This window comes from Natator depressus, chromosome 2 (assembly GCF_965152275.1).
Source record: "Natator depressus isolate rNatDep1 chromosome 2, rNatDep2.hap1, whole genome shotgun sequence".
NCBI lineage: Eukaryota > Metazoa > Chordata > Testudines > Cheloniidae > Natator > Natator depressus.
Genome location: NC_134235.1, coordinates 186067253 through 186082205, shown reverse-complemented (window position 1 = coordinate 186082205; position 14953 = coordinate 186067253). Strand labels below are relative to the sequence as shown.

Sequence of the window (14953 nt, the reverse complement as noted above, 5' to 3'; positions counted from 1 at the left end):
GAGATGCGTTGGACGGGGTCGTAACCCTGCCCCACCTGGTACTGGACTCCCTCCTATGGTGGCTTGACCCTCGAATGGTTTGCGCAGGGGTGCCTTTTGCCAGCCCTCGCTCACCTTGGTGTCAGACGCCTTGGATTTGGGTTGGGGGGCTCACCTAGGGGACCTCAAGACCCAAGGCCTCTGGTCTCCAATTGACCTCGCTCTTCACATCAATGTCAAAGAGCTGAGGGCAGTGTGTCTGGCATGCTACGCTTTCAAAATGCACATAATGGGCATATGTGTTTCAATTCTCACAGACAACACCTCAATTTTGTTTTATATCAACAAACGGGGTGCACGCTCCTCTCTCCTGTGCTGAGAATCCCTTGCGCTGTGGTACTTCTGCATAGAGCACTCGATCCACCTGCAGGCTTCATGTCTCCCAGGGGTGCAAAACACGCTGATGGACAGCCTCAGCCAGACCTTCAGTGGCCACAAGTGGTCCCTTCGGCCAGATGTGATGAGCTCAATCTTCCGGTTCTGGGGCTCTCCCCAGATTAGACCTGTTTGCCACTCCGGGCAACAGGAAATGTCAGACATTTTGTTACCTCGGGAGCCACAGCTTGGGGTCCATCAGGGACGCCTTCCTTCTCTCATGGGAGGGCTGCCTGCTATATGCTTTCCCACCCATCCCCCTAGTCCACAGGGTGCTCCTCAAGATCCACAGGGACCAGGCCCAAGTCATACTAATAGCGCTGGCGTGGCCGTGTCAGCACTGGTTCACCTCGCTCCTGGAAATGTCCATAGTGGCCCCACTCACCTTACCGCTGGTCCCCGACCTGATCACACAGGACCAGGGCCAACTCCAGCACCCGAATCTGGAGTCGCTCCACCTTACGGCCTGGATGCTCCATGGCTAAGTGCTGCAGAGTTGTCTTGTTCGGACCGGGTCAGACAAGTCCTCCTGGGTATTAGAAAGCCCTCCACCAGGGCTACTTACCTGGCCATCTGGGCAGAGCAACGTAGTCAGTTGCCGCTCCTCGCCTCCATACAGTTTATACCGGGCTACCTCCTTCACCTAAAGCATCAAGACTTGTCCCAGTCATCAATAAGGGTCCACTTGGCCACTTTCTCTGCCTTCCATCCAGGCTCAGATGGTCTCTCGGTCTTTGCAAACCCTATGGGCAGTTGTTTTCTCAAGGGTTTGGACAAGCTCTTCCCACACATGCATCAGCCTGTCCCTGCCTGGGACCTCAATTTAGTCCTCTCCAGGCTTACAGGCCCGCCATTTGAACCTCTGGTTACCTGCTCCCTGTTTCAGGGTAGCAGCCGTGTTAGTCTGTATTTGCAAAAAGAAAAGGAGAACTTGTGGCAGCTTAGAGACTAACAAATTTATCTGAGCATAAGCTTTCGTGAGCTACAGATCACTTCATCGGATGCATTCAGTGGAAAATACAGTGGGGAGATTTATATACATAGAGAACGTGAAACAATGGGTGTTACCATACAGACTGTAATGAGAGTGATCACTTAAGGTGAGCTATTACCAACAGGGGAGGGGGGGAAACCTTTTGTAGTGATCAAGTGGGGCTATTTCCAGCAGTTGACAAGAACGTCTGAGGAACTTTGTGTAATGACCCATCCACTCCCAGTCTCTATTCAAGCTCAAGTTAATTGTATCCAGTCTGCAAATTAATTCCAATTCAGCAGTCTCTCGTTGGAGTCTGTTTTTGAAGTTTTTTTGTTGAAGAATTGCGACTTTTAGGTCTGTAATTGAGTGACCAGAGAGATTGAAGTGTTCTCCAACTGGTTTTTGAATGTTATAATTCTTGACGTTTGATTTGTGTCTAGCTATTCTTTTACGTAAGTGAGTGCTATACCCTGGCAAAGGAGCCCGCTCCGCAGATAAGCGCTCATTCTACCAGGGCCCAGGCCTCCTCTGCGGCATTCCTGGCACAAGTCCCTATTCAGGAAATTGGCAGGGCAGCCACGTGGTCCTCGATACATACATTTACGTCGCACTAAGCAATTACAGGACAGTCCAGGGTCGATGCGGCTTTTGGGCGAGCCATGCTCTTTTCTGTGGATAACTCCGACCCTACCTTCTGAGCTCTAGCTTGTGAATCACCTGCTTGGAATGGACATAAACGATCACTCAAAGAAAAAAGTTACGAGAAAGTGAGTAACTGTTGTTCTTCGAGATGTGGTGTTCATGTCCATTCCAATACCCACCCTCCTACCCCTCCGTTGGAATAGTCGGCAAGAAGGAACTGAGGGCGTGGGGGGTCGGCGGGGCCCGATATTGGGTGTCATGAAGGTGCCACTCCAGGGGGCGTCCAGGCTGACCCTACGAACGCTGCTAGGGGAAAAATCTTCGGGCTGGTGTGCACGCGGCGTGCACACACCTGCTTGGAATGGACATGAACACCACATCTCGAAGAACAACAGTTATGAGAAAGTGAGTAACTTTTTTTTTTTTTAGAGCATGCCAGCAGGGTCTGCATGGGGAAGTTAAAGAGCAGCAAGTTGAAGGGCTTTACAAAAAGGTACCTAGTTCACATTAACATACCTTTTATTCTTGCTCTTGTGAACAAAAGGCATCTGAGTGTTGGATGTGCTGACAATGTAAACTATCTTACAAGGCGGTACTGAATTCACAGTAATGATTAAAAACCTACTGTTCTAGCCAAGACAACAGTAAGAATTTCTCAATGTCTTCATTTTTCAGACAGCTAAGTAGACATTTAGTGGGCCTTTGGACAGCTGAAAATGCAACTGCTATGAGCTTGTTGAAACGTATTTTGGTAAGTGAGTGATCTACTCTTTTTAAACACCACTTCTAAATATTGGTCAGTTCATGTGTCCTCAAATGTTGGTATTCTCTTTAGTTGTAAAAAGTTTCAACTAAATATAACTGAGAAGAACAGGAAAGAGTGTGGAGTGAAGCCAGTAAAGGGGCAAGCTCTAACGAGGGCACAGGAGATATAGTAAATAATGCTTTTTAAAAGTTGAAGTAAGTTTATTGGAGGCATTGCCAAACAGCTAACTTTATTGCTTTACATTGAAGGGTTTGGCTTTTGGGGTGAGGGAAAGTTATGATGCAATCATTGTTCATTTGGCTAGTATCCTAGTCCAAGGGGAACTTGCTAAAATCTTTGATTCTAGGTGGATCTAGGAGCTATGCTTATAGCTATGCTGCTGTTACTCATTGCTTAAAGAACTGCTGGAAGGCACTTTTTGCTCCCTTATCAGTGTAGTATCTAAGAACTTCTATAAAATAGTTTAAGGTTGCCTTACCCTTTCCATTATTGGACTGAGTTTTCAGTGCTTATAATTTTGTCAAACTTCTACCATTCTGGCTGATATTTGCCGGGTCTCTGTTTCAGGCTGAACTTTCTTTAAAAAAACAAAACAAAAATTCAGTTTAAATAAGGCAAAGAAATACATGGGAAAAACTATGTTAAATACTTTCAACCATCACTGGCAAGTTCTAGCATTTCCGTGCTTCTGGGAAGGGGCTCAAAATTGGGCATGGGGATTGCCCTGGTGTGAGGGATGTCTCTTGTGCTAATTTTCATGGAGACAGCAAATTTGGCAGTTCTAAACCTCTGGGAAAATCTCATTGGAACTCTGTGGCATGGGTAGAGTGGCTTTTACCTCAGAACGGCCATACTGGGTCAGACCAAAGGTCCATCTAGCCCAGTATCCTGTCTTCAGACAGAAGCCAGTGCCAGATGCCCCTGATTAACTGCATTAAACATAAGACCATCCCGTGTCTCTTCCTGCAGTCCCCTGCTTCATTCACTACACAACTTCCAGCTTCCCCAACAAATGGGGCAGGGGTCCTACATACAACATTCTGCTCACTATGCAACCCTGATTAACTTCTTGAGTACAGTCCATCCTGTGTACTGAGTGAAGCAGGGTTCTGTGGGGGGAAAATAGTCTTTAATTACATACTATCTGAATGTATATGCACAAGGGGGGGCCAGATTAACGTTGCCTGTGCAACTTTAGTGTTAGCATTTCCTAACTTGCAAGTGTTGCAAGTATTCCATTCTTTTAATTTAGGGGTTTTGTATATGATAGACTACTTACCTACATTATGCACTTACACCGGTATGACTTACTCTTGAATTCAGAGAATGGTTATGGAATACAAATTATTTCTTTTGTGGATTTAGCCACCAGGTTTGCTGGCGTACCTGGACAGCGCTGATCCTGTTCCTGAGAAGGATGCTGACCGGATGCATATTAGGGATAACTTAAAAATTGCAACTGTAAGTAGAAAAATTATATTTATCTAAAAAGAATGGTGAGCTTAAAATGACTGATTCTCTATTCAGCTGTGTAACTTGTTCCATGTACCGTGCCTGCTATTTAAATAGGGGAGGGGGAGGGGAGAAACTGTTGTAAAATATTGATGCTCATCTTTTCCAGTACACTTATTAAATAGAAATTTAATCACAAGTTACTGATAAGTTTTGTTCCACAGGACCAGTATGGCAAGCTTAGTAAAGTGCCCGAGTGGCAGAGATTGGCTGGAAAAGCTGCTAAAGAAGTAGAAAAATTTGCCAAAGAGAAAGTGGATCTGGTTTTGATGCACTGGAGGGACAGAATGGGCATTGCTCAAAAAGAGGTAAAAATGCAATAAACAAGTTTAAGAGAAATTTTGAGATTAAAAAACAGTATAAGTCATTAGTTACCATGCTGTGTAAACACTGGGCTTTTTTCCATGACTAATGCAGTATAACTGGTAGGTTTTAGCCATGGTTGATTTCAAGGACTACGGTGGAAATACTGATTCTTGGCTTTAACTGTGAATCTGCTATTTAAAATACTGTTACAAAACATTAGTTCTTTGTTTCCAGGTTTATAAATTTTTGTCTCTTCCCTTTTTTCATTTTTAGCTAGAAATGTGAGTGATTGTAGTGAATCAGTTGAGGTGGGAGAGGGGCATATTAGTATCTTGCAGACATGTCATTTGTCATGCACACATTTCCAACTTGCATAACCACCTCTTTTTTTGCTTAAACTAATTACCTAGGAAACTAGACTGCAACTGGATTCTTTTGCACCCTTCTGGGTATGAGCATCTTACAGAAGTTAGAGCAGCAGAAATCCTTAAGAGGCTGCTGCAGAAACAGCCTTTTAAACAATAATGTGGTAGGAAAATATTCAAGGATTTTCAATGTGTATTTGAGGTGTATATTCATTTGGTATATTTATTCATTAGTATCACTGTACTTCATCTGACTTCCTATCTGTTTGGAAGAATAGAACATTGTCTTGAATGGATAGACTTAAACTTTTGGTATCGGAATTTCTTCCACTTTTACAGATCCAGACTAACACGGCTACCCCTCTGATACTTGATAGTAATGGCAGATTTTTACTTTAAGGTCACCTGGCTCTTGTTCAGTCTGTGCCGCCTCCTCAGTACTTACATTATTTAAGATGGTGGTGTAAATTTGTGTGTTCAGCAGCTATATTCTCTTAATATCCAAGAGGTCACCCTGTTTTCCTTGTTGAGGAAACTGGAGGGTGCAGTGAGAATCCCCCCCTGACTTTTCCTTGCATTTATTTTATGCTCTGTCATTCCTCCTCTTCCCCTGTCCCTTCTGTGTGGTTGTTCTTTCGTGGTTATAAAGCTCAGTTGATGAGACTTACCCCTTTTTTTTTTTTTCTTGCTCTTATAATTCCAACTTTTTTGTCCCTAGTCCTTTCTTGCTGACTTTTGGTTTTCTCACGACTAAGCTTGGCATTCTAGTCAGTTAGCTTCCTCTAAGTGAAACAAAAATTGCCCCATCTCTGAAGTTTCAGTTCTTCATTTAGAAGTTTGTAATTTTCAGTTTGCTGCCCATACATAGGAAAGATGGAAAAATAGGGGAAACGCAACACATCACATCTGATTTTTAACATTTTCTCCTGATTTCTGATTTAAATAAAGTCTTAAAGTAAAACACAAATGACACAACTTAGAAAAGTAAGAAATTATGTGGGTCCTGAGGCAGGTTTACTCTTATTTAGCTTTAACAAATGTTACACAGAAATAGGCCAAACAACATTCTTCGTGGGATAGAGTGAAAATTCAGACCAAAATAAATCATAGAGATGTATGGATGTTTCTTTTATTTTAGCTGAATTTCTCAGTAAAATCTCTTTCCATGAGCTGCATATTATAAACTCTCCAAGTATGAACACTTACAGCTTTTCCTTGATGTCTTATTTACTTGGGAAGGATAAACCATGAATACACAATAAGTAACAAATATGGCTCTGCAAAACAAAATTGAGCTTTCACTTTTGATGATCAAATTAATAAAGGGGAGATTGTGATTCATATCCATCAAATTATATGGAAAGTATTTGTTGTGGTAACATTTTATAACTCCATGTTACCATATAAAATATTTTTAGTGGCTGTATCTTATTTTGTTTAAATATTCCTCTTTTCTTTCTACTTTCCAATCACAATCAGGACAGAAACAATATGGTGAGTCTGCGTACTACTTTTGTGGCTTATGTTTCATTAAACTCTGCCTGGCATGTGGTGTCTTGTCTAGCAGTGCATTTTAGATGTTGTTGATCAAACAATCTTTCAATTTCCAAGTTGCGTCTGTGACTGTTTCCCTCACCACTTCCCGCCCCCCCCCCCCCCCCCCCCCCCCGGCTGCTTATAGATCCTTTACTTCTGAACAACAAAGTAGCCTTTCGTGTTCTCCAGTTTTGTGGCTGCCAATTTTACTGTGGGTATTGTCTCCTGAAAGATTGGTCTGGTTTTGCTCCCCAGTCACTCTTTTTGGCTTGGTGCAAAAGAGTTTTCCTGCATGGTTAATATATGCATGTAATACAGTATATTTAAATACAGGATTACCCAGCAGTTTTTGCAGTGTGCATATGGTGACGGGATTTGGCTTTTTATACAAGATAAGGGGTAACTGTGTATGATAAAAGTACATGGCTGCAAGTTTCTCTGGCATGATTTGATGACCTTTGTTGGTAATTTAGTATTAATATGGTGCAAGTCACTAGCTAAAGATTTCAGTTGTGGTGGTGTTCTGTTGTCATTGCCTGTGACATCACTGATTAGAAAACTGCATCACTAGTAGTAAGTGTTCTCTTGGAAAGCTGAGATCTCTTAGGAACAGCCAGTGAAAACAAAGCTTAATTTTCATGTTTAAAGTAACACTAGAAACCCACTTTTATATCTGGTATCTGTTATTGCTAATTGTCCTAGCCCTAAATTTGGCATCTTTTTCTATTTGCAGAACGTTAATCAGAAGCCAGTAATACTAAGGAAACGAAGGCAAAGAATAAAAATAGAAGCAAACTGGGATCTCTTCTATTACAGGTAAATATCTAGAATAAATGTGTTAACTTTAATTCATGTGTTTTGGTTAATAAATCACGGCCATTCACTTGACAGATACAGAAGCCCTAACTCAAAGCTACAGCTATAAAGTAGAGTTTAAACAATACAACCTGAAATATTTGACATGAACTTTAACAAATACAGGGTATAGAGCAAAAAAATACTCAAATGCGTTAGGGAAATTGTGTAATCTGTTTTTGGAATGCACATGGCCAGCCGTAACCGCTCTTGCTTTTGACATTGCATACTCAGATACGCTTGACAAGGCTGTATATGACATTTTTGTAAGACACAACTGTAGCATGTTTCCCTTTTACCATTTATGCTGTCACTTGTACAATGAAGTCCCAGGAGGTAGATTGCATTTCAGAGTACTAATAGGGTTAATGCGTTTGAAAAGTAGGGTATTCCGATTTCAAGAACCTTATTTTAGTTAATCAGCTGGCTCCTAGATTTATTTAAAGGTAGAGTGGATGTCTTGTCTGATGCTCATAAGACACTAAAGATATGGCTACACAATAGAGAAAAAACCATGGCTGGTCCCTGTAGGGTTGGAGGGTTCCAGAGCTCGGGCTCCATCCCAAGCCTGGAAGTCTACCCAGCAATGAAACAGCCCCACAGCCTGAGACTTGTGAACCTGAGTCAGCTGACATGGTCCAGCTGCAGACTTTTCTTTTGCTGTGTGTAGACAAACCCTTAGACTAGTGGTTCTCAAACTTTTTTTTTTTAACTGAGACCACTTGAAAATTGCTGAGTCTCAGCAGACCACTTCATGATCTTTCCAAATGTTGTTTGTACCATTAGCTAACTATTGTAAAGCGCTTTGGATAAAAGAGCTATATTTAAAAAAAAACTCTATAATAAACTTTGTTCTACAAATTAAAAGCACACAACTCGTATTTTAATATCAGTAGCCTTACCTTTCTAATGTGATGGATGTGCCCTCTCTCCCCTGCTATGGCAGCTCCCAAGCTGGGGCTGGGAAGGAAGGCGGGTGTGTCTCTCCCTCTCTTCCCCGCCGCGGCAGCCCCCAAGCTGCGGCTGGGAAGGAGGGCTGTCTCTCCCTGGCAGCCACAGACCTGGAGCTGGGGAAAGTCGCCTCTTTTTGGCCGCCACAGCCCTGCACATCCCAAATCCCCCCACCCCCTCTTCTCACCCCACTGCCCCCTCCAACCTCTCCCCTATTTCCCCCACAAGGCCACCACCTCACCTTACATGTGCGTCTTCTCCAGGGTCCAGGCAACTAATTAGTGGAGCCACGTCTGCGCAGCGCCACTAATTAGGTGGGTGGCCCTTCATTGTCTTGTGTGTGGCTGTCCAGGCGCCTATCTTAGAGGGAACGATCTGCGGACCACGTGAATGGAGCTCGTGGTCCACTGACCATGGTTTGAGAACCTCTGCCTTAGACTAATAACAAAGTAGACATATTGAGCAAGTCACTACTGTAACATCAGAATGATTTAAACACAAATGAGACCTTGTTTTGTATAAATCAAGAATAAGATGGCAAAGCATATTCCCTTCTGTACTATTCATTGCAGTATAGTATGCTCTGATGTGCATGGCAGGTTATATGCATTTTAAACTATCTTTATCAACATTAAAACAGTTGGAAAACTTTTTTACTAGCCATGCTTTCTCCTAGATTTCTTCAAGATCATACTAAGTCAAATTTGATTTGGAACTTCAAAACACGGGAAGAGCTGAGAGATACCCTTGAATCTGAAATGCGGGCATTCAATATTGACAGAGAACTTGGCAGTGCTAATGTCATCTCATGGAATCATCATGAGTTTGAGGTAAACTTTTCTAATATGTTTTATTTAAGTCACTAATATTGTAGTCCTAGTGTCCTTACGCATCAGCTTTTTTTAGTAACATTCTAAAATGAGTATTGTACACAACCTTTGTCAATAAATGATTGGGCAGAGTGTATGAACTCAAAGCTATGAAGGAGAAAGCAGGCACCTTCTCTGTATGGTGCTGGATTTTTTTTTTTTTTTTTTTTTTAAATTCACCGTCTACAGGCCATGCAGAGCAGTCCCCCTCCAGGCAGGGTACATGGTCCTTTTTTCAAAGGAATCGCTATGAACTGCCTCATACACCCAGATTAAATGGTCTTGTACAGGCAAGACAAATCTCTGATCAGCCAAGGGGGATTCTAAATATATTCACTAAAACCACAAATAGCCACTTTTCTTAACAGTGAACGTGGCAGAGATCTTTAGATATGGCAAAATATACACATAAATAGACTTGTCTGCAGTACTTCAACACATGGATTCAAAGATTAATTCATCTTAGAGAAGCTGTCATTATGACAACCAAAGTTGGGAATCTGGGTCAAAGTCCCATAAACCTAACACAGAGGGCTTTTGACACACTGGAAGAAAGCACCTATGTATAAATTCCCAATAGAACAACGGTTAACGTTCATTTCAAGCATTAATCCTAGCAAGGTTAACACTGAGGTGAAAGCCATTAAAATGTAAGGTCCATGCATTATTCCTGTTTCTTTTTTACAGTATATATCAACATACTTGTCCTGATAATTTATTGTACATTCCCATGTTCAATTAAAAGTGAATAATAGTTAACAAGTGCAAAGATCAGTGTGGTACCAAAACACTTGGAGGGGTTGGCTTTCAGAAAGCTTACTAAATATTAGGCAGCCCATCTAAAGTCCTGAATAGATTGGATTATCAAATCGCATGCAGAACATTGATGCTTCTGGGAGGAATAAGCCCTTCAAGACATGTCATCGATACAGTAACCTTTGACACCGCCAGGGTAAAAAAATTAATTCCATATATCAAAACTATATTTTGGAAATGGGTAGTATTTCTCTAAGGGGTCGCATAAGCCAAGAGGCCACAACTAGGTGGGAACAGAATAAACTGACTTGCCTAGATCTATTTCAGACGTCAGGTGTCTTTTTTTTTTTTAAATCATTCAGTAATACAGATTGTCGCCACAACAGGGTGGATTGACTAGAAAACAAAAATAGGAAGCGGCACTTGAGTGCTGTTGAGGGCAAACCACCATCTCATCAGTAGGAAGGGTCTACTAGAAGTAACTAAATCCAGTTTTACATCTCCAATAAATGCAATCAAACAACCTCAAACTCTCTGCACAGTACATCATAAATACTTTCTGCAGTTGTTCACTGATATTTTGGTCACATATGAAAAGCTTACAGAAAACTTGTTGTTATATGGCTTTAGAAAAAGCCTATATTCTGGGAGATCACCCCCCAAATCTACGAAACTCGAGTGTATCACCGCAATGTATGTCACGAGGAAATCTACAGGTACAATGTGACTAAACAGAGGGAACGTACTACCCTTCAGATTGGTCCAAGAGTGGTTTGAGGGATATTGGCATTCTGTCAGTAAACTATCATCATCTGCAAGAAATAGACACTGGTGTGTAATGCCACACTTAAAATATTTTAACTTTTGTATTCTTGCAGGTATCTTTACATGCAAGCATTCTTATATTAGTGGTTTTTAATTGAGGCTGGGTGAAGGGTACAGAGTTTTTAACTTCATCTTGGAACCCCATTAACTCATGTAATTATGTGATTTTATTTGTACTCCTGTTATTGCACTGTTTCCTCTAGGCTTTGCAATACCTATTTGACTTATTAAATATTAGCTGTTACAGTGCTGTACTGTATCCATTATTGTAGAGATCCCTGTACTAGATTGTTTAAACAATGTGCTTAAAAGGTGTTTAGTATAATGCTTCAGTTTTAGGTAAACGCTTTGTTTTAAAATACATAGTGTATTAGAATATTAAAATTCCCTGTGGATTTCCAGAGGCTTTTTGCCACTTAAAGTATTCGTGGCTGTCTGGAAAAAAGTTGGATATCAACTGTTCTTTAGGATGTCAGTTTCTAGTCTTCATCCGTGTGTAAAGAAGTAATTTTTCAGCCATAAATGTATAGGTTAGTAAAATGAAAACTGAACTGTCATTTAGAATAGCAATTAATATAAATCATATTTCATAAATGTTGCTTATTAAACCTTATTGCTTATTGCAGGAGAGAGGCTCCTTCACAAAGAAGAAAAAACAAACAAATCATACTGAGCATGTTAAGCCATGAAATCAAATAAAATATAGATTGCATGTGACAGCTTGTTAAAAATTCAACTTTAAGTGTATAATCTGAAATAACAAGTGGTTTGTATATGTATGTTTCTTTTATAGGTTAAGTATGAGTGCCTTTCAGAGGAAATAAAAATAGGGGATTATTACCTGAGATTATTGTTGGAGGAAGATGAAACTGAAGAGAGTGGAGCAATCAAAAAATCGTGAGCCACAGTTCAGTTTGTCTTCCTTATTTTTTTTTCCTGAGGCTTAATGCATGTTTCCTTCAGTGTGAACTTTCTTCCGTTTTTACAGGTATGAATTTTTCAATGAACTTTATCACCGCTTCTTGCTCACCCCTAAAGTGAACATGAAATGTTTATGTCTACAAGCACTGGCCATTGTTTATGGAAGATGTCATGAAGAAATAGGACAATTTGGTGACACTAAATATATTGTTGGGATGTTGGAAAGGGTGAGTTTTCTTTGGCTGGTATTTTTAGATAAAAATAAATGTTAATTGGTGGCTAGGAATAGCTTAGTCATTGATATGCTGCTGTCCAGTTTAGATTTCGGTATTGCAGACTTATCTTGAAGTTTCATTTGGAAGTTGCTGCTGGATTGGGTCATTTTTAGTCAGTTTCTCTCCTCTAACTCAGTCTTAATTGACACGTTCTGCTGATGGAAGTCTATGATGATGGCATTTTTAGTCACGTTACTTTTAATATGCAAGAATAAATTTATTTGAAATGGGACAAATAGAAGCTCTACCTAAAGAGTAAAATAGAGATGAAAACAATATACACAGCATTCAATGCAGTTTTTAGTCTTCCGCTTATTCCTGAAGCACATCAGGGTTTAACAGCAAACTTGGAATTTTTGCTCCCCTGTGGAGAGTAGACCTTCCATGAAGGGAGATGCTTTACCTTCAGAATGGCTTGTTCAAAGTGCATTGGCAGTGGTCTTTTAGGCAGCATGTTTTCTCCAAAACCGTGGGCGTACTAGTATACTTAAGGATGATGGGTTGGAGTTGTTTGTAACCATAAAAACTTGGAAACCCTTTAATGGTAAAGGCAGACACAAACCATGTTAAAGTACAGTTGAGTTAATAGGTTCTAATTCTTATGCCTGTTTAATCTGTTGAAGGTGAATTGAAGAGGTTTGGCCCATCGTCAGGGTAGTTCATGGTTGCACTTCTCTAGCAGCAATTGAAATTAACATTTTAAGCTGTAGAGAGCTGCCTTTTTTACAATGCTCTTGTCTTAGTCGTCTGGCAGTTCTTTCTGAAGAAACATTAACTCAAGCCTTAAGTGGGAGTTCATCTTTCATTTAAGTGCATTTAAATTATAAACTCATACATGCTTTAATACCAAATCAGTAATAGGATATAAGACAATAAAAATCAGTTAATCTTTAAAACTCCATTTCATAGTGAATTCTATAGCATGTCTATTTGGCAGTGGTATTTTTACCTTTGCTATAACATGAACAATTAACATGGATTAGGTGTGGTTCAGTAGAAGGTTGCATGCTTGAAATTACTTTGCACAAACAGACTTCACAGCAAACTGTAGAAATTATTCAAGAGCTGTTTTTAGTATGAAAACAAATCCAATAATACTACCAAAATTAGTGAGACTGTTTATAGTGACTTGCAAAATATTTTTGAAAGTGTTTGAGACTTTTGTAACATGTTTGCCAATACCATTTTATATATACATTTTTCTGAAGTCTTACTGTTATAAGTAGCCTTATCTGTTTTTGCACAGTTTTTGTTTGTCACGAGATATTTGAGAATTGGATTTTACTCTCTGGTTAATGCAACATGCTAATTTTTTGAGGCTTGAATAATTTGTATTTCCTGTTGGACATGTTTGACTTGTTCTTCTCTTCTCCTCCCCCCCCCCCATTTTTTTTAACCCCAAAAGTGCACAGATAGACTTGAGCGGGACAGATTGATACTATTCCTTAACAAGCTCATTTTAAATAAGGTAGGAGTACTTAAAAGATTTTTATTCTTCTAGTACTTAAAAGAAAATTCATGAAGCATGGATACATTTCTTAAACTGTTAAAATGATCTCCAGTTTGAAACTAATGCTCTGAGTTGATTTTAAATACTGTAACTGAATATCTAATCTTGTGTTTTACTTCATGGAAAGAAATATCTCTTACTAGATGCAAATGTTAAGGGTAAAACTCTCTACATTTCTGGCACAGATGCTATATCTATAGGCATGATTTAGCATTTTTGAATGGGTAATGAGGGGAGAAGGAAGTATAAATGTTCTGTGCTAGATTTCTAAAGAATATGGTTGAGTGTGAGGAGGAGAGTTGAAATCTCACCTTTGAATCCCATTTAAAATACTATACAAAGGTGGCATTTACAGTGCTTTTTACGCGTCCATAACACACTTCTATAATGCTCACATGAAATAAATGTGAAGGTTTTCTCTCTTGTTTACAGAAAAATGTTAAGGACCTCATGGATTCAAATGGCATTAGAATCCTTGTGGATCTGCTCACCATGGCACATCTCCACACAAGCAGGGCTACAGTACCATTGCAAGTATGAGGTCTTTCGGTTTATTCACACTATACCTTTTTTGAGGAACTTTTTAAAATCGGACACCGTTTTAAAGGGTGCTTGGTCAGAAACTAGGATTTTATGAAGTTCAGTCTTTTAAGGCTGATACCTTTTTACTTATAACAATGTTGGAAAAACTCACAAAAGTAAGGAAACAGGCTGAAGTTTCTCTACCAACCATAACTTTGTCCTTGTTTCCCTGCACATACTATTTACAGTCTAAGCCTTCTTTAGCATCACCCAACTCTCATACCCCCCTCCTAATGCAGATCAGGCAATAACAGTCTTGTAAAATCCCCTCCATAAACTAGCTAGCTTCCAAATTGCTAAAGTCATATAGGATCAAGACTGGATCTTGCATTAAATTGGGTACATCATTTATATATAAATATTTAACTTTTAGAGCAATGTGATTGAAGCAGCACCTGATATGAAGAGAGAAAGTGAGAAAGAGTGGTACTTTGGCAATGCAGATAAAGAGAGGAGCGGTCCTTACAGCTTTACAGAGGTATCGTATTCTTTTTGTGGCTGATTCATAAAAATAATTAAACTTAAGAACGGCCATATTGGGTCAGACTAGCCCAATATCCTGTCTTCCAATAGTGACCAATGCGGAAATGAACAGAACAGGGTAACTGAGTGATCCATCCGCTGTCATCCAGTTTCAGCTTCTGTCAGTCAGAGGCTTAGGGATGCCCAGAACATGGGGTTGTGTCCCTGACCATCTTGGCTAATAGCCATTGATGGACTTATCCTCCATGAACTTACCTAGTTGTACTTTTGGACTTCACAACATCACCTGGCAATGAATTCCACAGGTTGACTGTGCATTGTGTGAAGAAGTATTTCCTTATGTTTGTTTTAAACCTGTTTCCTATTTTCATTGAGTGATCCCTGGTTCTTGTGTTTATATGAAGGGGTA

The 14953-nt window shown here is 40.1% G+C and overlaps 1 protein-coding gene across 5 annotated transcripts in view; it reads left to right on the top strand.

Moving 5' to 3' along the window:
* DNAJC13 (DnaJ heat shock protein family (Hsp40) member C13) overlaps window positions 1-14953 on the top strand; it is a 101080-nt gene that overhangs the window by 44475 nt on the left and 41652 nt on the right. For 4 of the 5 annotated variants that reach the window (XR_012638252.1, XM_074945552.1, XM_074945551.1 and 1 more), the window contains 11 exons: window positions 2708-2783; window positions 4164-4259; window positions 4475-4618; window positions 6461-6475; window positions 7251-7333; window positions 9000-9153; window positions 11567-11670; window positions 11762-11921; window positions 13375-13437; window positions 13912-14013; window positions 14435-14539. Coding sequence is in view for 4 of the 5 variants with exons in the window: in XM_074945552.1 (XP_074801653.1) it covers window positions 2708-2783; window positions 4164-4259; window positions 4475-4618; window positions 6461-6475; window positions 7251-7333; window positions 9000-9153; window positions 11567-11670; window positions 11762-11921; window positions 13375-13437; window positions 13912-14013; window positions 14435-14539 (1102 nt within the window). In the remaining variant the exon portion in view is untranslated. The remainder of the gene's footprint in view (window positions 1-2707; window positions 2784-4163; window positions 4260-4474; window positions 4619-6460; window positions 6476-7250; window positions 7334-8999; window positions 9154-11566; window positions 11671-11761; window positions 11922-13374; window positions 13438-13911; window positions 14014-14434; window positions 14540-14953) is intronic. The other variant, XM_074945550.1, reaches the window with a different exon arrangement.